Below are 13,802 nucleotides of genomic sequence, written 5' to 3'. Positions count from 1 at the left end.
GATAGTTCCATACTATGGAACTATCTAGTATGTATTAGTATGGAACTATCTTGGTTACATTTATAAGTTACTATCTCACACAACAACTGTAGCTTACAATACGTGCACTGAAATAAAATAATCATCCAGCAGCACCCTTTTATGTTTTTATTGAAACCATAATAAAATATTCATTATTAATGCATTAGTAAAAAATTAAAAGGTTAAATATAAAGAAGTGAATACGTGCAATATGTAAGTACTGTACAATAAGTGCTGATGGTTCAGTGACGAGAAATAGTTTAAAATTTCAGCTTCCGTACAAATATCCATGAGTTTCTAAGAATAAACACTGATAAGTTAAAAGTTTTCCGACTTCTGTAGATACACCACAAAATCGTATTATCATCAAATAGCATTTTATCTCCTTATCCTTAAATGATTGCCTAGTTCATATTGTGTAAAATTCATTCGTTACTTTGCTTTGTTGTGTCGGTATTTATTGGAAAGTTATATTCGAGCCAGCATTTACTGTATTCTACATGAATAATCTAATGTGATCAACCGAGACCCATTTTTTTACTGGAAATTTTCAATTCATCCTTTCTCTCTTTTCTGCTACTAAAAACCGGTGATACTGTACCTTCGAAAACGAACTCTTTAAGCCAAATAAAGCAGACTTGAACATGTGAGTCAACATCAAAATCATATTTTCTGAAATGAACATAGAATATGGCCTAAATAGTTGATCTTCATTTCAAATTTCACAAGCCTACGCCAATTACGCAATTCAATCAATATTTCATTATTTTGTAGTTAGTACTATTGATTCCACACGAACATGTCGATTAAAGAAAATCATTCCATTGATTCTAATCTCAAATCGCTGATTAATTACAACATGAATCAAACATTGATGATATGAGTCCGGGTTACTGCGTCTTTTAATTATTTTCTGGTCTATTGATGCGTATTTCCAAGTCTGAGTTCTTGGATTATTCTTTAATCGAGTACTCTCCTAATTTCTTGATCAAATTTATACATATTTCATGCATTTTTTAATTTATGATTGACAGAATGGGCAATACAGAACAAAATCTGGGGCCACGCGTTCTTCTTGGCGTACAAGATGGACGCTCGCACCTACAACAACGTGGTACTGAGGTTTGCCAATGGCCTGGCTGTCAACGATCCTCTGCAAACTCTCTATCAGACCATGTCCGGCAGAGAACCTCAAGCTGCTACCGTAAGTTTATAATATTTCAACTTTTAGTTTTTAAAAATATAATTAATTTATAATCCATAATCCATCATTTATCATTTATCATTTTGATCAATTCGAAAGATATTAATGGCTGTTTGCCAAGTCAACGCTTGAACGAAATTTAATCAGCTGGTGGCTGAATCTCAAAGTGAACCACATTATAACGAACAAGAATCGATATGGATTTAATCTAGTTTAAAATGAAATTTAGTTTAAGGTTGTTCGGTACACTTTTTTCATTATTTCAATTGGATAATCTTTTTCAATATAATTGTTAAGATCATTATAAGAGTGAGAAAAAGTGGCAACTGAAATTTTTAAGAAGTCGAATAAGCGAGTTATGGGTTGTTGAAGTGCTAACTTTCCAGATTCCGTTTTCTTTCCAGATCATAAACTGTTTCGACTGTATTATTAGAACTTCTCTTAGAAATTCAAAAAATGTATCTTTCCAAACTAAAACATTCTATTCCCCATATCGTTCATAAATAAAAAGTAACATTTTTTGTAAATTCGATAACTTGCTTATTTTGGCATTAATCTCGAAAAACGCATATTAGAACAAAGCCAATGATATACTGAATGTATTTAAAAAAACTCCAATGGAAAATTCGAAACCGTTTATGATCTGGAAAGAAAACGGAGTTTAGAACTTAAACAACCCATAACTCGCTTATTCGACTTCTTAAAAATTTCAGTTGCCACTTTTTCTCACTCTTATAATGATCTTAACAATTATATTGAAAAATATTATCCAATTGAAATAAAAATAAAAAGGTGTACCGAACATCCTTAAGCTGACACTGTGCAAACGGCACTAAGTGAAATTAACGTTATCCACAGCTGATGAAATATGTGATGATCAATGAAAACAATTCCTATTTCTTCAGTTGAAGAACATTGGATGTTTTGTGACTATCGTAACTTTTCACCTGAACGTTTTGACTGTATCTCTGTTGCTATGTCGAAGCAACTGGTACTAACGTTGATGTACAGTCGAAAATATACGGTGAAACGTTACGTTAGTGGTTGGCCTAACATTACTTATTACATTTAAAGCAGCATCAACACTCTCGCACAATATGCGTGCAAATGAGTGTGTGGATGGCTGCTTTGCAAACGCTCGGCTTCACATGCCTTCGCTTGCCATCGCTCCGATTTTTGTCGAATTAAGGCAAGTGACCAGTCGAGCATCCACAAATGGTCACATTGCAGTGTGGATGGAAAAACCAACGTGAGCATTCAACGTGACTTGGCAAGCCACTTGGCTAGGGACTTTGCGATAGTGTGAACCAGGCAAATCCATGAACTAGTAGAATAAGTATCGTGTAATTAGTTCAATGTTAAATCGATCTTATTGGTGTTCTAATCAAAACTTGATGTTACAGTGTGCAGCTGATAAGAAGTGGGGAGACTGGAGAACTCATCTAGCCATGATGCTCAGTAATCCGTCGGGAAATGCCGATCTAGATAGAAAGTCTGTTATCACGTTGGGAGACTCATTAGGTGAGGCTTTTCAAGTAAAACTCAATTTATAAACAAATTTTAATTCAAATTTAACTGGATACAAAGCCAACATATTAGTATTGAAATCTTCAGTAATTAGTAATATTTAGTAAGTAATTGAAAATGATAAATTCGACTCTCTAATCTATTTCACTTCGCCACTTTCTTGAAATTTTATTCTTTATATGTTCAACTCATCTTATTCAGTCTAATGCTCATGCTTATAGAGGTTTCATTTTTTCTTATTTTGTGGTCAGAAAACATTACATTATAATACAAACAAACCCATTGAATACACAAATTCTCAAATTCTATCAATAAAGCAGTCGATCTTCAGATTTCGCAGTTAAATTCATTTCATATCCACATCAACAAAAGGAGAAAATACTCACTGTTAGAAGTTGAATACAGCTCATAGCTTCTTACACGAAAAATCTTCATTCTAAACTACACGAAAGAAAAGAAATCAAGGTTTATCAATAAGTATTCATTTAACGTTAATTATTTCATTCACTCACTTGAAAAGTGGCAATAATATGACGAGACATGTAAGTAATGAAATAAAGTTGAAAAAAGGGTGCATCGATTTCTCAATTTTTACACCTATCAATTTGATTTGATTTTGCAGCAAACCGAGGTCGACTGTTCGCGTCGCACTTCTGCTACCTGACGGCGCAGGTGAAGTTCTCGGACTACACGGACCGCAGCGGGGCTGCCAAGTTGGTGCTACTGGGCAGTTCCCATCAGCTGCCCTTTACTCAGTTCGCCACCTGTCGCGCCATCATGCTCTCGCTCTGCTACGAGTATGCCATGCGTCTCAACAAGAAGGACTTTGTTATGCCTGCTCTTCAGGTCAGCCCGCCAACTTACCAATTAATTTAGGACAATGCAATCATGTTGGTACTATTTCTTTTAAAAAATAACAGCCTCCCAACTATGTTTAATAACATACACATAATATGGAGTATTGGGTAAGGGTAACGATTGGGTAACAGACTCAACCCAAAACTGTCCCTTTCCCAAAATGTTGATATATATAGTAGCAGAATAAAGCTGTATTTGCACACGACAGTGACAGTGAACAGTGATAATATAATTCCCATGAGTTATAATGTGATTATTCATACTCATTCTGAGTGGGAATAGTTTTATTAGAACTCGTGGGAACAATAATTATATTTTCATTAGTAACTGTCACTTTGTGTGCGAATCCAGGTTAAAGTTTATGTTTTGTCACTGAATAAATTTAAGTCTGAAAATATACAGATTATAAATATATTGTAATTGATTTCAATTATATCAACAGCATCTTTTTAATTGACACAGCTCAATTAAAAACTATAGTCCTGTAGTTCTTCTCTTCACTATTCATCAAAGTGAAGTTTTGGTTATCCAACTTTATCATGTTGTATTTACTTCAAATGACTTCAAAATTATTGAGTAATAAGTAATTTTAATTATATTGGTACCATCCTTTCAATATACACAACAATCGAAAGCGTATCGAAATCAATAACCATTGTGAATTTTGATTAAAAATAATAATTATTCTCTATCAACTAGATACGATAAAAATTTTTTAGGGTATCACATTGGATGCGTGTATCTGCAAGTGCACGTCAGATCATGTATGAGCCGAAAACAAAATCTTGAACGAGTGGAACACGTTATGACTTGTCTTTAGCTGCTCACACTGAACGCCATCAGCAAGTGCACGCGTTCAGTGTGAGTGTTCCTATTGCTCTCCAGATTTTGGTTCTCATCTGCGCGCTTGGTCATGCATGACCACGATGTCATGTATGGTTAGTAAATTTACAAATATGGTTGGTATCATTCATTCATTTGATTCACAACCAACCATATTCATTAGTTAACCAATTTTTCTCACACTACATTTCATCAAATATGGAAGGAAATTATCCACATAAACATACATAATGTTTGATTGCAGACCTACAAGTACCTGCTAGCCGTGCGCCTAGCGGAATGCAACAGGCTGGCAGCGGCACTGCAGCACCTGGAGTACCTGGCCATCGACCTGACCAATCTACCGCTGGCCGACAGTCGGCCGCTGGCCATCAGGGTAGCCGAACTGGCCGACGCACTCAAGATGGCCGACCCCCTCTGCACCGATCCAGACACTGATCCCGACTGGCTGGCCAACCTCAAGCAGATGCTCGACGATATCAGTGTGAGTACTGGCCCGCCTATCATAAGCAAACACTATCGAGAGCTGCTAATTAAATCTATGGTTCAATGTATTTTTTACTAAATAAAGTTTACATAACTATTGTGATAATTTATTATTGAAAGAAAATCCAGAATTAAATGCTGTAAACTACCCCGAAGACTCCTGCTGCAGCAAATATTGACAGCAGGTTGAACAGCTAGAAGAAAATTCTATGAGAGCTACTACTAGTAGTTCTGTGAACAGTAGACCTCGCGCTCAGTAAGTTACATTGACCTGTTGTTATGTTTTCTCAAAAATTAATAAATAATTTATCAATTTAAAATCCTTAATAAACATAAAGCTTTTTTTTCCTTTTTTTTTTCATCCCACTGACCACCTATGAAAGGGGTATAAGGATTTGTCAATTATAATCTAAGTCGTCAATCTTTGCATTCTATAATGCAAAAAGAATTCCTCACTGGAATAAGGACAAACCTGCAACAACTCCTCCCTCACCTTAATTCTGAACTTTTCACCTGTAAGAGCTTTTATGCGTGTTGGCAATGAATTATAAAGCCGAATTCCTGCACTCTTTACCTCCCTCTCATACATACCAGTTCGATGAATGTCGTCTCTGAGGTTTTGTCTATATCTGGTATTGTATGTCCTATCTTACCGTGACGTGTCGTCCCGGAATGTGGGTGTGAGCGCTGTTATCAGGTCTGGCTGCAACTGTCTACAACGTTGATGGTAATATACATTTTCAAGATGTTCGATGTTTTTGAACGGGTAGTATTATAGTCAACCGTCTACTAACGTTGATGGAAAGATACATTTTCAAGATGTTCGATGTTTTTGAATACCTCTGTATTAGAGGTGGCTATGGTAGTAATATAGTCCACTAGACAGCTGATTTATGATGAATAATTCTATAGTCGGTAATATTGGCGTATGAAGGAGGCTCCTTTTTCCTTTTATATTATCCTTGAAATGCAAAATTTCCAAAAACCTTGTGTATACGTCGACGCAAAATTTAAAAAGGAACATACCTGTCAAATTTAATGAAAATCTATTACCGCGTTTCGCCGTAAATGCGCAACATTGAACATTTAAACATTAAGAGAAATGCCAAACCGTCGACTTGAATCTTACACCTCACTTCGCTCGGTCAAATTATCCAAAAATTATCTTCCAGCTCAGGAATCGAACCCGGTTCTTTACCTAGGTACTATTTTTGTATAGTAGCTCTCATTAAATTTCCTTCTAGCTGTTCACCTTGTTGTCAATATTTGCAGTAGCATAAGTTGAAGTCTTCCGGGTGGTTCACAGCATTCAACTTTCGATTTTCGTTCAATAATAATTATTTATTCATTAGCATTTGAACAAATGCAATTTCAAATTTAATTTCTGTGTATTGGTCATCCTTTATCATAAGATAGCTAATACTGTAGGTTATAACTTTGAATTTGAGAAAATGGAATTATTAATCTATGTTTGTTTTAGGAAACTAATTTGCAAACATCAAACATGAGCCGCGCGATCTCAACATCAACTGTGTCAACGTCTGGAGCTGACTTGAATTCCAATCAGGTAATTGATGTTTCTGTTAGTAAAATTATGTTAACTTTTGGGAAAAAGTTAACTAAAATGGAATGTGTTGTACATGTTTTACTATCAAACTCTTATTTGTTTATGAGGAGCTTTGAGACTCTATTTAAGTCTTATTTATAAACGATTCTTTGGATGTTCTTAGCAAAGCACGCTTGATCGAACAAGTAGATCAATAATTATTAATCTTGTAGTTGGTTTCACGATTCTGATTGGTTGCCGTTGATACACAACCAAAGCCTGCTTCGCTAAGAATGTTTAGAAATACGACCTTTTAAATTTTGTTATAAATTAACAAAAGCTCTTTGAATACACTCCCTATTGTATTTCTGTATTAAATATAAAAGCTTATAGCAAAATACAAGTTTCTCATTTGTTGAAAAGAGATAAAATGTTGAAATTCAATTTGAGAAAACCAATTGCTTTAATATTCAGCTTTTATCATATAAATTTTTTACTCAATGACATCAAATTTAGAAAATTAATATGAACAATTGCTTCATTATTCAGCTTTTATTATATCAGTTTTGACTTGATGACAATGCATTTAGAAAATGAATATTATATCTTTATAAATAGAAGAGATTAATTTTTCTCATTACTTGAATGAAGTTTAATCCTTCACTTCCATCAGGGACTCCCCACCAATAAAAGTCATACGAATAATTTTTTTTAACTCATTAGGGACTCATTTAGATTTATCTTTCCCCATATCACCTCATTTAAGATAACTTTAGTGATATTCACATAGGGCAGTCAACTTGCTTCATGAATAACATAAACGCTTTTCATTTAACTGATGCTGACAGTTGAAAGTGGATCTCACTATATGAGTATCTGTGATGTGATCTCCGTCACGCATCTTAAATGATGATTTTTCAAATCAGCCAATTCCAGAAGTTGTTGCAATATTTTTTATCTTTCAAAATATTTCAAATCTTTTGTATCAGCTATTCCCAGAAGTAAGTGCGATATTTTCTATCTTTCAAAATATCCTAATTTTTTCTTGCACATATATAGCCCATGGATGAGTTGCTCAAAGATTCACTATGTCCAAGTCTATTCAGGATGCACTTTATAGAACACAAATGTCTGATCCCTTTCCATTTACTCAGCAGGGGATTCTAGATTTACTTAAATTAGAATTTCTTCTTAGATTTTTTAGAGCACAAATGTCTGAACTATTTCTTTGTATTCAGCAGGGAATGGAGGTTCCGATGTACGGTGACAACACCAACCTGCATGGCTGGGGTCAGCAGCAGCAGCAGCCTCCTATGACTTATGACCAAACTGATAGCAATGGCATGCTGAATCCAAATGCGGTTCCCATGATCAGCAATCTCCAGCAGCCGTATCAGCAGTCCCAGTTTCAAACAGGTAGGTAATTTGAATACGAACAGGTACTTTGAAAACAGGTGTAGTGAGGTCAACGTCAAGGTCCGTACAGATATACGCGCCGCGAACATGAGCAATTCACTTTTAATCAGCTGATTATATCTGTATTTTTACAGAAACGGTAAGATACAGATATAAAAAGCTTGGCATCAGCTGATTAAAAGTGAATTGCTCATGTTCGCGGCGCGTGAATCTGTACGCACCTTTATAATGGCAGTGGAGAAAGATGGGAGATAAACGTTGCCGATCCTCTGTCTTAAAAATATATTGAATTAATAGAGAGAGATACTGCCATTATATTATTCAATTGCTACTGATACTATAGTAAGGTCCACGTTATAATGGCAGTGGAGAAAGATGGGAGAAAAACGTTGCCGATCCTCTGTCTTGTAATATCGATCTTCTATAGATAGTAGCTGATACAGGTTTATTGATGTAATATTATCGGTTCATTCTCGTTTAAAATAATCAATTAGATTTTATTAAGCAAGAAATTATATTTTTCAATAATCACATAATGAATTCTCATAATTGAGATGAAATATTTTGTTAATTAATTAATTATCAATTCTACATTGTTAAAAAACGATCTGGCAACAGAGCAAAGCGAGAAAGAGATAGCGCTATACGCTTTGTTGAATGATAGACAAGGATAGCAATACCATTGCAAATCAAACACTGCCATTATAACGTAGACATCACTATAGGTAATATTTGAATATGAACATTTTTTTCTGTGCTCACATTAGCTCCAGGCTTTTGCGTGGGCAATGAGTCGGATGATGATTAGTTGATCATTGGTTTTGAGAGAGAAAATAAAGTCAGTTATGAAGAAATAAGTGATGATTTTAAATCAATTATAGTTTAGAAATCTTAGATAATGAAAATATGCTGATAATAATAATTTATTGAACGAAAATACAAATATCAAACACTTCGAATCTAATGATAATTGAATAATCAACTTCCCCGATTTATAATTTTTCAGCGCTAAAAGCTAAAAACCATTATACAAGTAACAAATATATTATCATAGTCCATAAAAAATATAGAGGGATCCAAAAAATGTATAAACTCTCTGATAGTGAATATCTTGGTAATGCACTGGCAGCTGTCACAGTTGGCATGCAGACTACTCATGTCACACTATCTGTTAACAATAAATCATACTACCACACCAAGTAAGGCCCAGTTGACATAGAACGGTCGTCGGGTAGAGACGTGGCACGGACGTGGCGGAGGCGTGGCGTATGCAATGCACAACCAGAAGGGCTAGTCAGTGGCATTAGAATCCCATTATATTTCATTCAGCAATCTGTTGGACCGTTCTCATCCTGAACAAGTGGCAAGGAAGTGGCGTGCCCGCCATAAAACCCCACAAAATGGCCGCTCCATAAGGAACACGGGTGTCTTGACCTGGTTTTTATAGACCTTGTTTGCATGCAAACTGTGATTGCTGCCAGTGTTTTACTTAGATATTCACTTTCAAAGAGTATATACATATTTTTTTGGACCATATATTTTTCATGTGGAATTTGGAAATATACCTGGGTTATCCAATCACACGATATGCTCTTTCAATAAATTCATCATCGTATTTCATCATTTTAAATCAATTATAATGAAGATAGAATATTGAGTTTCACATATTAATCATTCATAATTCGACTGGATCCACATAATTCATTCTAGTGTTGTTTTTTTTCTGGACTAGTAGGTAACCTGTGCAAAGGATTAATCAAAAACTTGATAAACTGAAAACTTAACCTACTGAAATCATAGAGAATTCAAAATAGTTCTATAACCATCCTCGGTAAATTGAGAATCTGTATGCAAAATTTCAAGTTAATCAGTTCAGTAGTTCAGACGTGATGATGCGTCATTCGTGGATTCCCTATCAGTACGTGTATAAGCCAATTCTTTCCTGTATTATATTCTAGATTATACATCACCGCCCACTTACGGCATTGACCAGCAATCAGCAGCATTCCTCAGCAACCAAATCAGCAGCAGCAACCATGGGAGCAGCCAGCCACCAACTCCTGGCAGAATCAGCAGCACATGTATCAGCAGGACCAGCATCAGCAGTATGGCATGCAAGATCAGCAACAACAGCACGACATGAATCATCAGCATGATATGAATCATCAGCCAACTGATGCTGGGTACTCGACAGGTGGCATCACGTTGAACTCTGGGCCATCGTCCTACTACAATAGTGCGTCACAACAACAGCAGAATCATCAGCAACCTCCCCAGCCACTCACTGATAATAAAACTCAGGTATGTTGACTTTTTCATTACTCCATCTTTACGTATTTTATCTGTTATTTCAATGTTTAATGTAAGCAACATGTGAACTCTAATAATCTAGTCTGAAATTCTATTTTTTATTCTATTGTTTAAGATTACGTTTGTGATTCACAAGTTTTTTACTTGATGAGATAATGTGAAAGACAAAATTCAACTGGGAATTCTATTTATTAGGTGCCACCATCATCCTGAACTTGATCTTAGAACAAACCCAACGTTTCCCCTTCTCTTGATAAAATTTTTAAATTTTATGATTTAGAGTTGAACTTATTTATTTTATTCAACCATTTAGAATTATACAACTTCTAGAAAAGTACCACAGGCCAAAGCCCAAAACGGTTCCAATTCTAATTTATACAACAATCAAAATGTTCTAGGTTATATTTCACTTTGTTTTACATTTTCTATTTACACTCCAATTCACAATCCAAACATGCATCAAACACTAATGTGTTTGTGGGATTGCGGGAATCTAATGCTCAACTCACACTTACGCGACTCAGGTCGAGATGAGACTGCGATTCTAGTCTCTCCTCGACGCAGCATGTGTTCCAAATGGTGACACTCAGATCAGTTGATTCTAGTCTCCGCGACGTAACCATTGGAAACAAATGCTGCGTCGAGAAGAGACTAGAAGAGTCGCAGTCTCTTCTCGACCTGAATCGCGTAAGTGTGAGTTGAGCCTAATACCCTCAATTACCGACGCTCCTGTGACCTGTATTGAAACTGGTTATTAATACAAATTCATTAAATTATTTGAAAAGCTCATGTATATTTTTGGGATACTTTCAACTGAATTGGTTTGTAGTTAATAGCTCCTTTAATACACAACGATTTTGCAACAACATGGCACCCATATTGATGTCTGATTGGCCGACAATCGCCAAATCTTTTTGTATGAAATTAGTAAATGAATTATTGATTCTTCATCACAATTATGAGATGTTTTACAATAATAATGATTTCTATCGCAATAATAATTTCAATTTATTTATTTTAATAATAATTTTAATTTCTATCGCTCAATCAATGATTGTTGATTCGATTTTAAACAAATCTCATCACATTTAAGTCAATAAGAGCCTTCCAAGTTGGCTCTCAATGTATGACCATACAATAGTTGTTCGTCACTTGTAAATTTTCATCAATATCAACTTATAGCAGCTGAAGAAACGTAAGTATAGACCAGTTTATGTCGTATCTCGTCAAGTCCTCAAAGAATAGTCATCACAGCAAATTGGTGCAAATTCCAACCAAAGCAGTTTCTCAACGTTCAATTAAGTCTGTATTCTGAAATAATTTGTTCAAATTATACCAATACCAAATGATACCTCATTTGTATGATACTATTTGAAAGATAATAAAAGTAAATTTTAAACTGAAATAATATTTTTCTACCTATTGAATATTGCAATTATTTAGTTGAACAAAAAATAATTGAATAGAGATTTTTTTTAAAATTGAGTTTTATTCACAAAATCATTACAAATGCAGTACATGTATAAATAATATAAAACACTTGTGAATTTTCACCACATAGACAGGTCTGTGTGTGGGGAAAGAGTTCTAATGAGAAATAACTTTGTACTTAGATAAATCTAAAATCTAAAATAATTCTTAATTAAAGAGTTGAGAAGAACAAGAATTTATTAATTACATTCAAATAAACGTCATTTTAGCCTCTGAAGAATGCATACAGAAGATAGTAACATTCAATTGATTCTATGAGCATTGAATAGATACAATATCACTCCCGGTCATTCTTTCTTTTTTTTAACGTTTGTTGTAGTGAGCCAATCGGCTTGCCTCAGCAGCGATACGCTCGAAAATGTCGTTGACAAAGCTGAAATTAACCTTAGCTGACGTTAATTATGATTAATTAAGGTTATTAAATGTTGAGGTTTCTTGTTTTTTTATCATATGAAATGTTGATAATTACCGTTGAGCACAGTTTTTAATATGATAATAATAATTCAACTGTATTCTAATAGACCACTACATATTTGATTTAAATATGATGAAAATCTACTCTATGATTAAGAAAAAAATTCTAAATAGTGAATGTTTGTGCATTGCTGCTCTGCTGTGGATGATATGGACATCAACAGACAGCCAAAGACAAGCCGAATCCTGTAAGTAGTAGTCACATGCAAGGCGGTCTAAACAACTCTCAAATTATGTATTTAGCCTCACTGAACAGTTGCGCTGATAGTGGCCGTAATAACGAATTCTGCAACAGTTGTCGACATGGAAGAATGGACGATTATCGAGGGGGCAGTGAAATTTCAAGAAATGCAAATTCCGGGGTTGAGAATAATGTCGGTTGTAAACCATGTGATGTCGCAAGGTTGTGTCATGAAGGGTCCGAAGGTTTACCTGCTGAAATGAATCTAAGAGGTGTTGAAAATTATTGTGCAACATCGGGACCTAACTTGTGTTACAATCAGAGACAATCGATTCCACCCGACTTGATTAACAGCTGTCATGGCGGAGGTGTATTTCGGACAAGTGATGTCGGAATGCATCAGGACGGAAACCTGACGCGACCGATGTCGCTGGTCGTGTGTCAGAATTCGGGCAACCAACATTCGGTCGACGGCGACTGGAGAAATTCGCACGGTCACTTGCTGCAATCGCTGCGTCATAGTTTGTTCGGGTATCAGAGACCGTCGGCTAAAAAGCATACGAAAATTGTGTTTGGTGGCACCTATCCTATTGACCAGCCCATTGTTACAAATAGACGGATTGTGCCTCCTGTGCAAGTGAATGACTGAGTTTAATCTGACAAAGGAGGACTTGTTAGGAACGTTGAAGCCATACAGTCAAAAAACAGTCGGAAATACTGTAGAGTTTTAAATGAGTGTCAAAGGGAAATATTGATGTCTGGAAATTTCACTGTTATATTTTTTGTTATTGGCAAAAACCAGTGGGAAATACAGTAGAATTTTGATTACGGCTGTTTGGTTAACATTTTTTATTTAAATTGAATAATCTTTTTCGATACAATTTTTAAGATCATTATAAGAGTGAGAAAAAGTGTCAACTGAAATATTTAAGTGATCTAATAAGCGAGCTATGGGTTGTTGAAGTGTTAAACTCCGTTTTCTTTCCAGATCATAAACGGTTTCGAATTTTCCATTGGAGTTTTTTTAATACATTCAGTATATCATTGGCTTTGTTCTAACATGCGTTTTCTCGCGAATTATGCCAAAATAAACAAGTTATCGAATTCAAAAAAATGTTACTTTTTTTTATGAACGATATGGGGAATAAAATGTTTCAGTTTGGAAAGATACATTTTTTGAATTGTTGAGAGAAGTTCTGTTAATATAGTCGAAACCGTTTTTGATTGGAAAGAAAACTGAGTTAGCACTTTAACGACCCATAACTGGTTATTAGACCACTTAAAAATGTCAGTTGCCACTTTTCTCACTCTTATCGTGATCTCAACAATTACATTTAAAACGGTTATCCAATTTAAATGATAAAAAAAATGTATCGAACAGTTTTAAGGGAAGATGTTGATGTATGAAAATGTTGCTGTTATATTAGGTTTCTTATGCTACCTCT

The 13,802-nt window shown here is 35.0% G+C and overlaps 2 protein-coding genes across 3 annotated transcripts in view; both read left to right on the top strand.

The window, feature by feature from the left end:
- LOC111057644 (spectrin alpha chain, non-erythrocytic 1-like) overlaps positions 1 to 13,802 on the top strand; it is a 404,931-nt gene that overhangs the window by 115,453 nt on the left and 275,676 nt on the right.
- On the top strand, positions 1,035 to 10,187 carry LOC120352545 (protein transport protein Sec16B-like). Of its 2 annotated transcripts, none has more exons than XM_039433622.1 (7): positions 1,035 to 1,225; positions 2,629 to 2,746; positions 3,375 to 3,598; positions 4,698 to 4,937; positions 6,420 to 6,506; positions 7,727 to 7,901; positions 9,860 to 10,187. In XM_039433622.1, exons 1-7 carry the CDS (start codon positions 1,109 to 1,111, stop codon positions 10,042 to 10,044), a joined length of 1,146 nt encoding a protein of 381 aa, XP_039289556.1. In that variant the 5' UTR covers positions 1,035 to 1,108; the 3' UTR covers positions 10,045 to 10,187. The 2 variants fall into 2 exon arrangements, with proteins under 2 accessions (XP_039289556.1, XP_039289555.1); XM_039433621.1 differs by having other exon boundaries at positions 7,724 to 7,901.

The sequence above is a fragment of the Nilaparvata lugens genome, chromosome 7 (assembly GCF_014356525.2).
Source record: "Nilaparvata lugens isolate BPH chromosome 7, ASM1435652v1, whole genome shotgun sequence".
NCBI lineage: Eukaryota > Metazoa > Arthropoda > Insecta > Hemiptera > Delphacidae > Nilaparvata > Nilaparvata lugens.
This window is presented reverse-complemented; position numbering and strand designations above follow the sequence as displayed.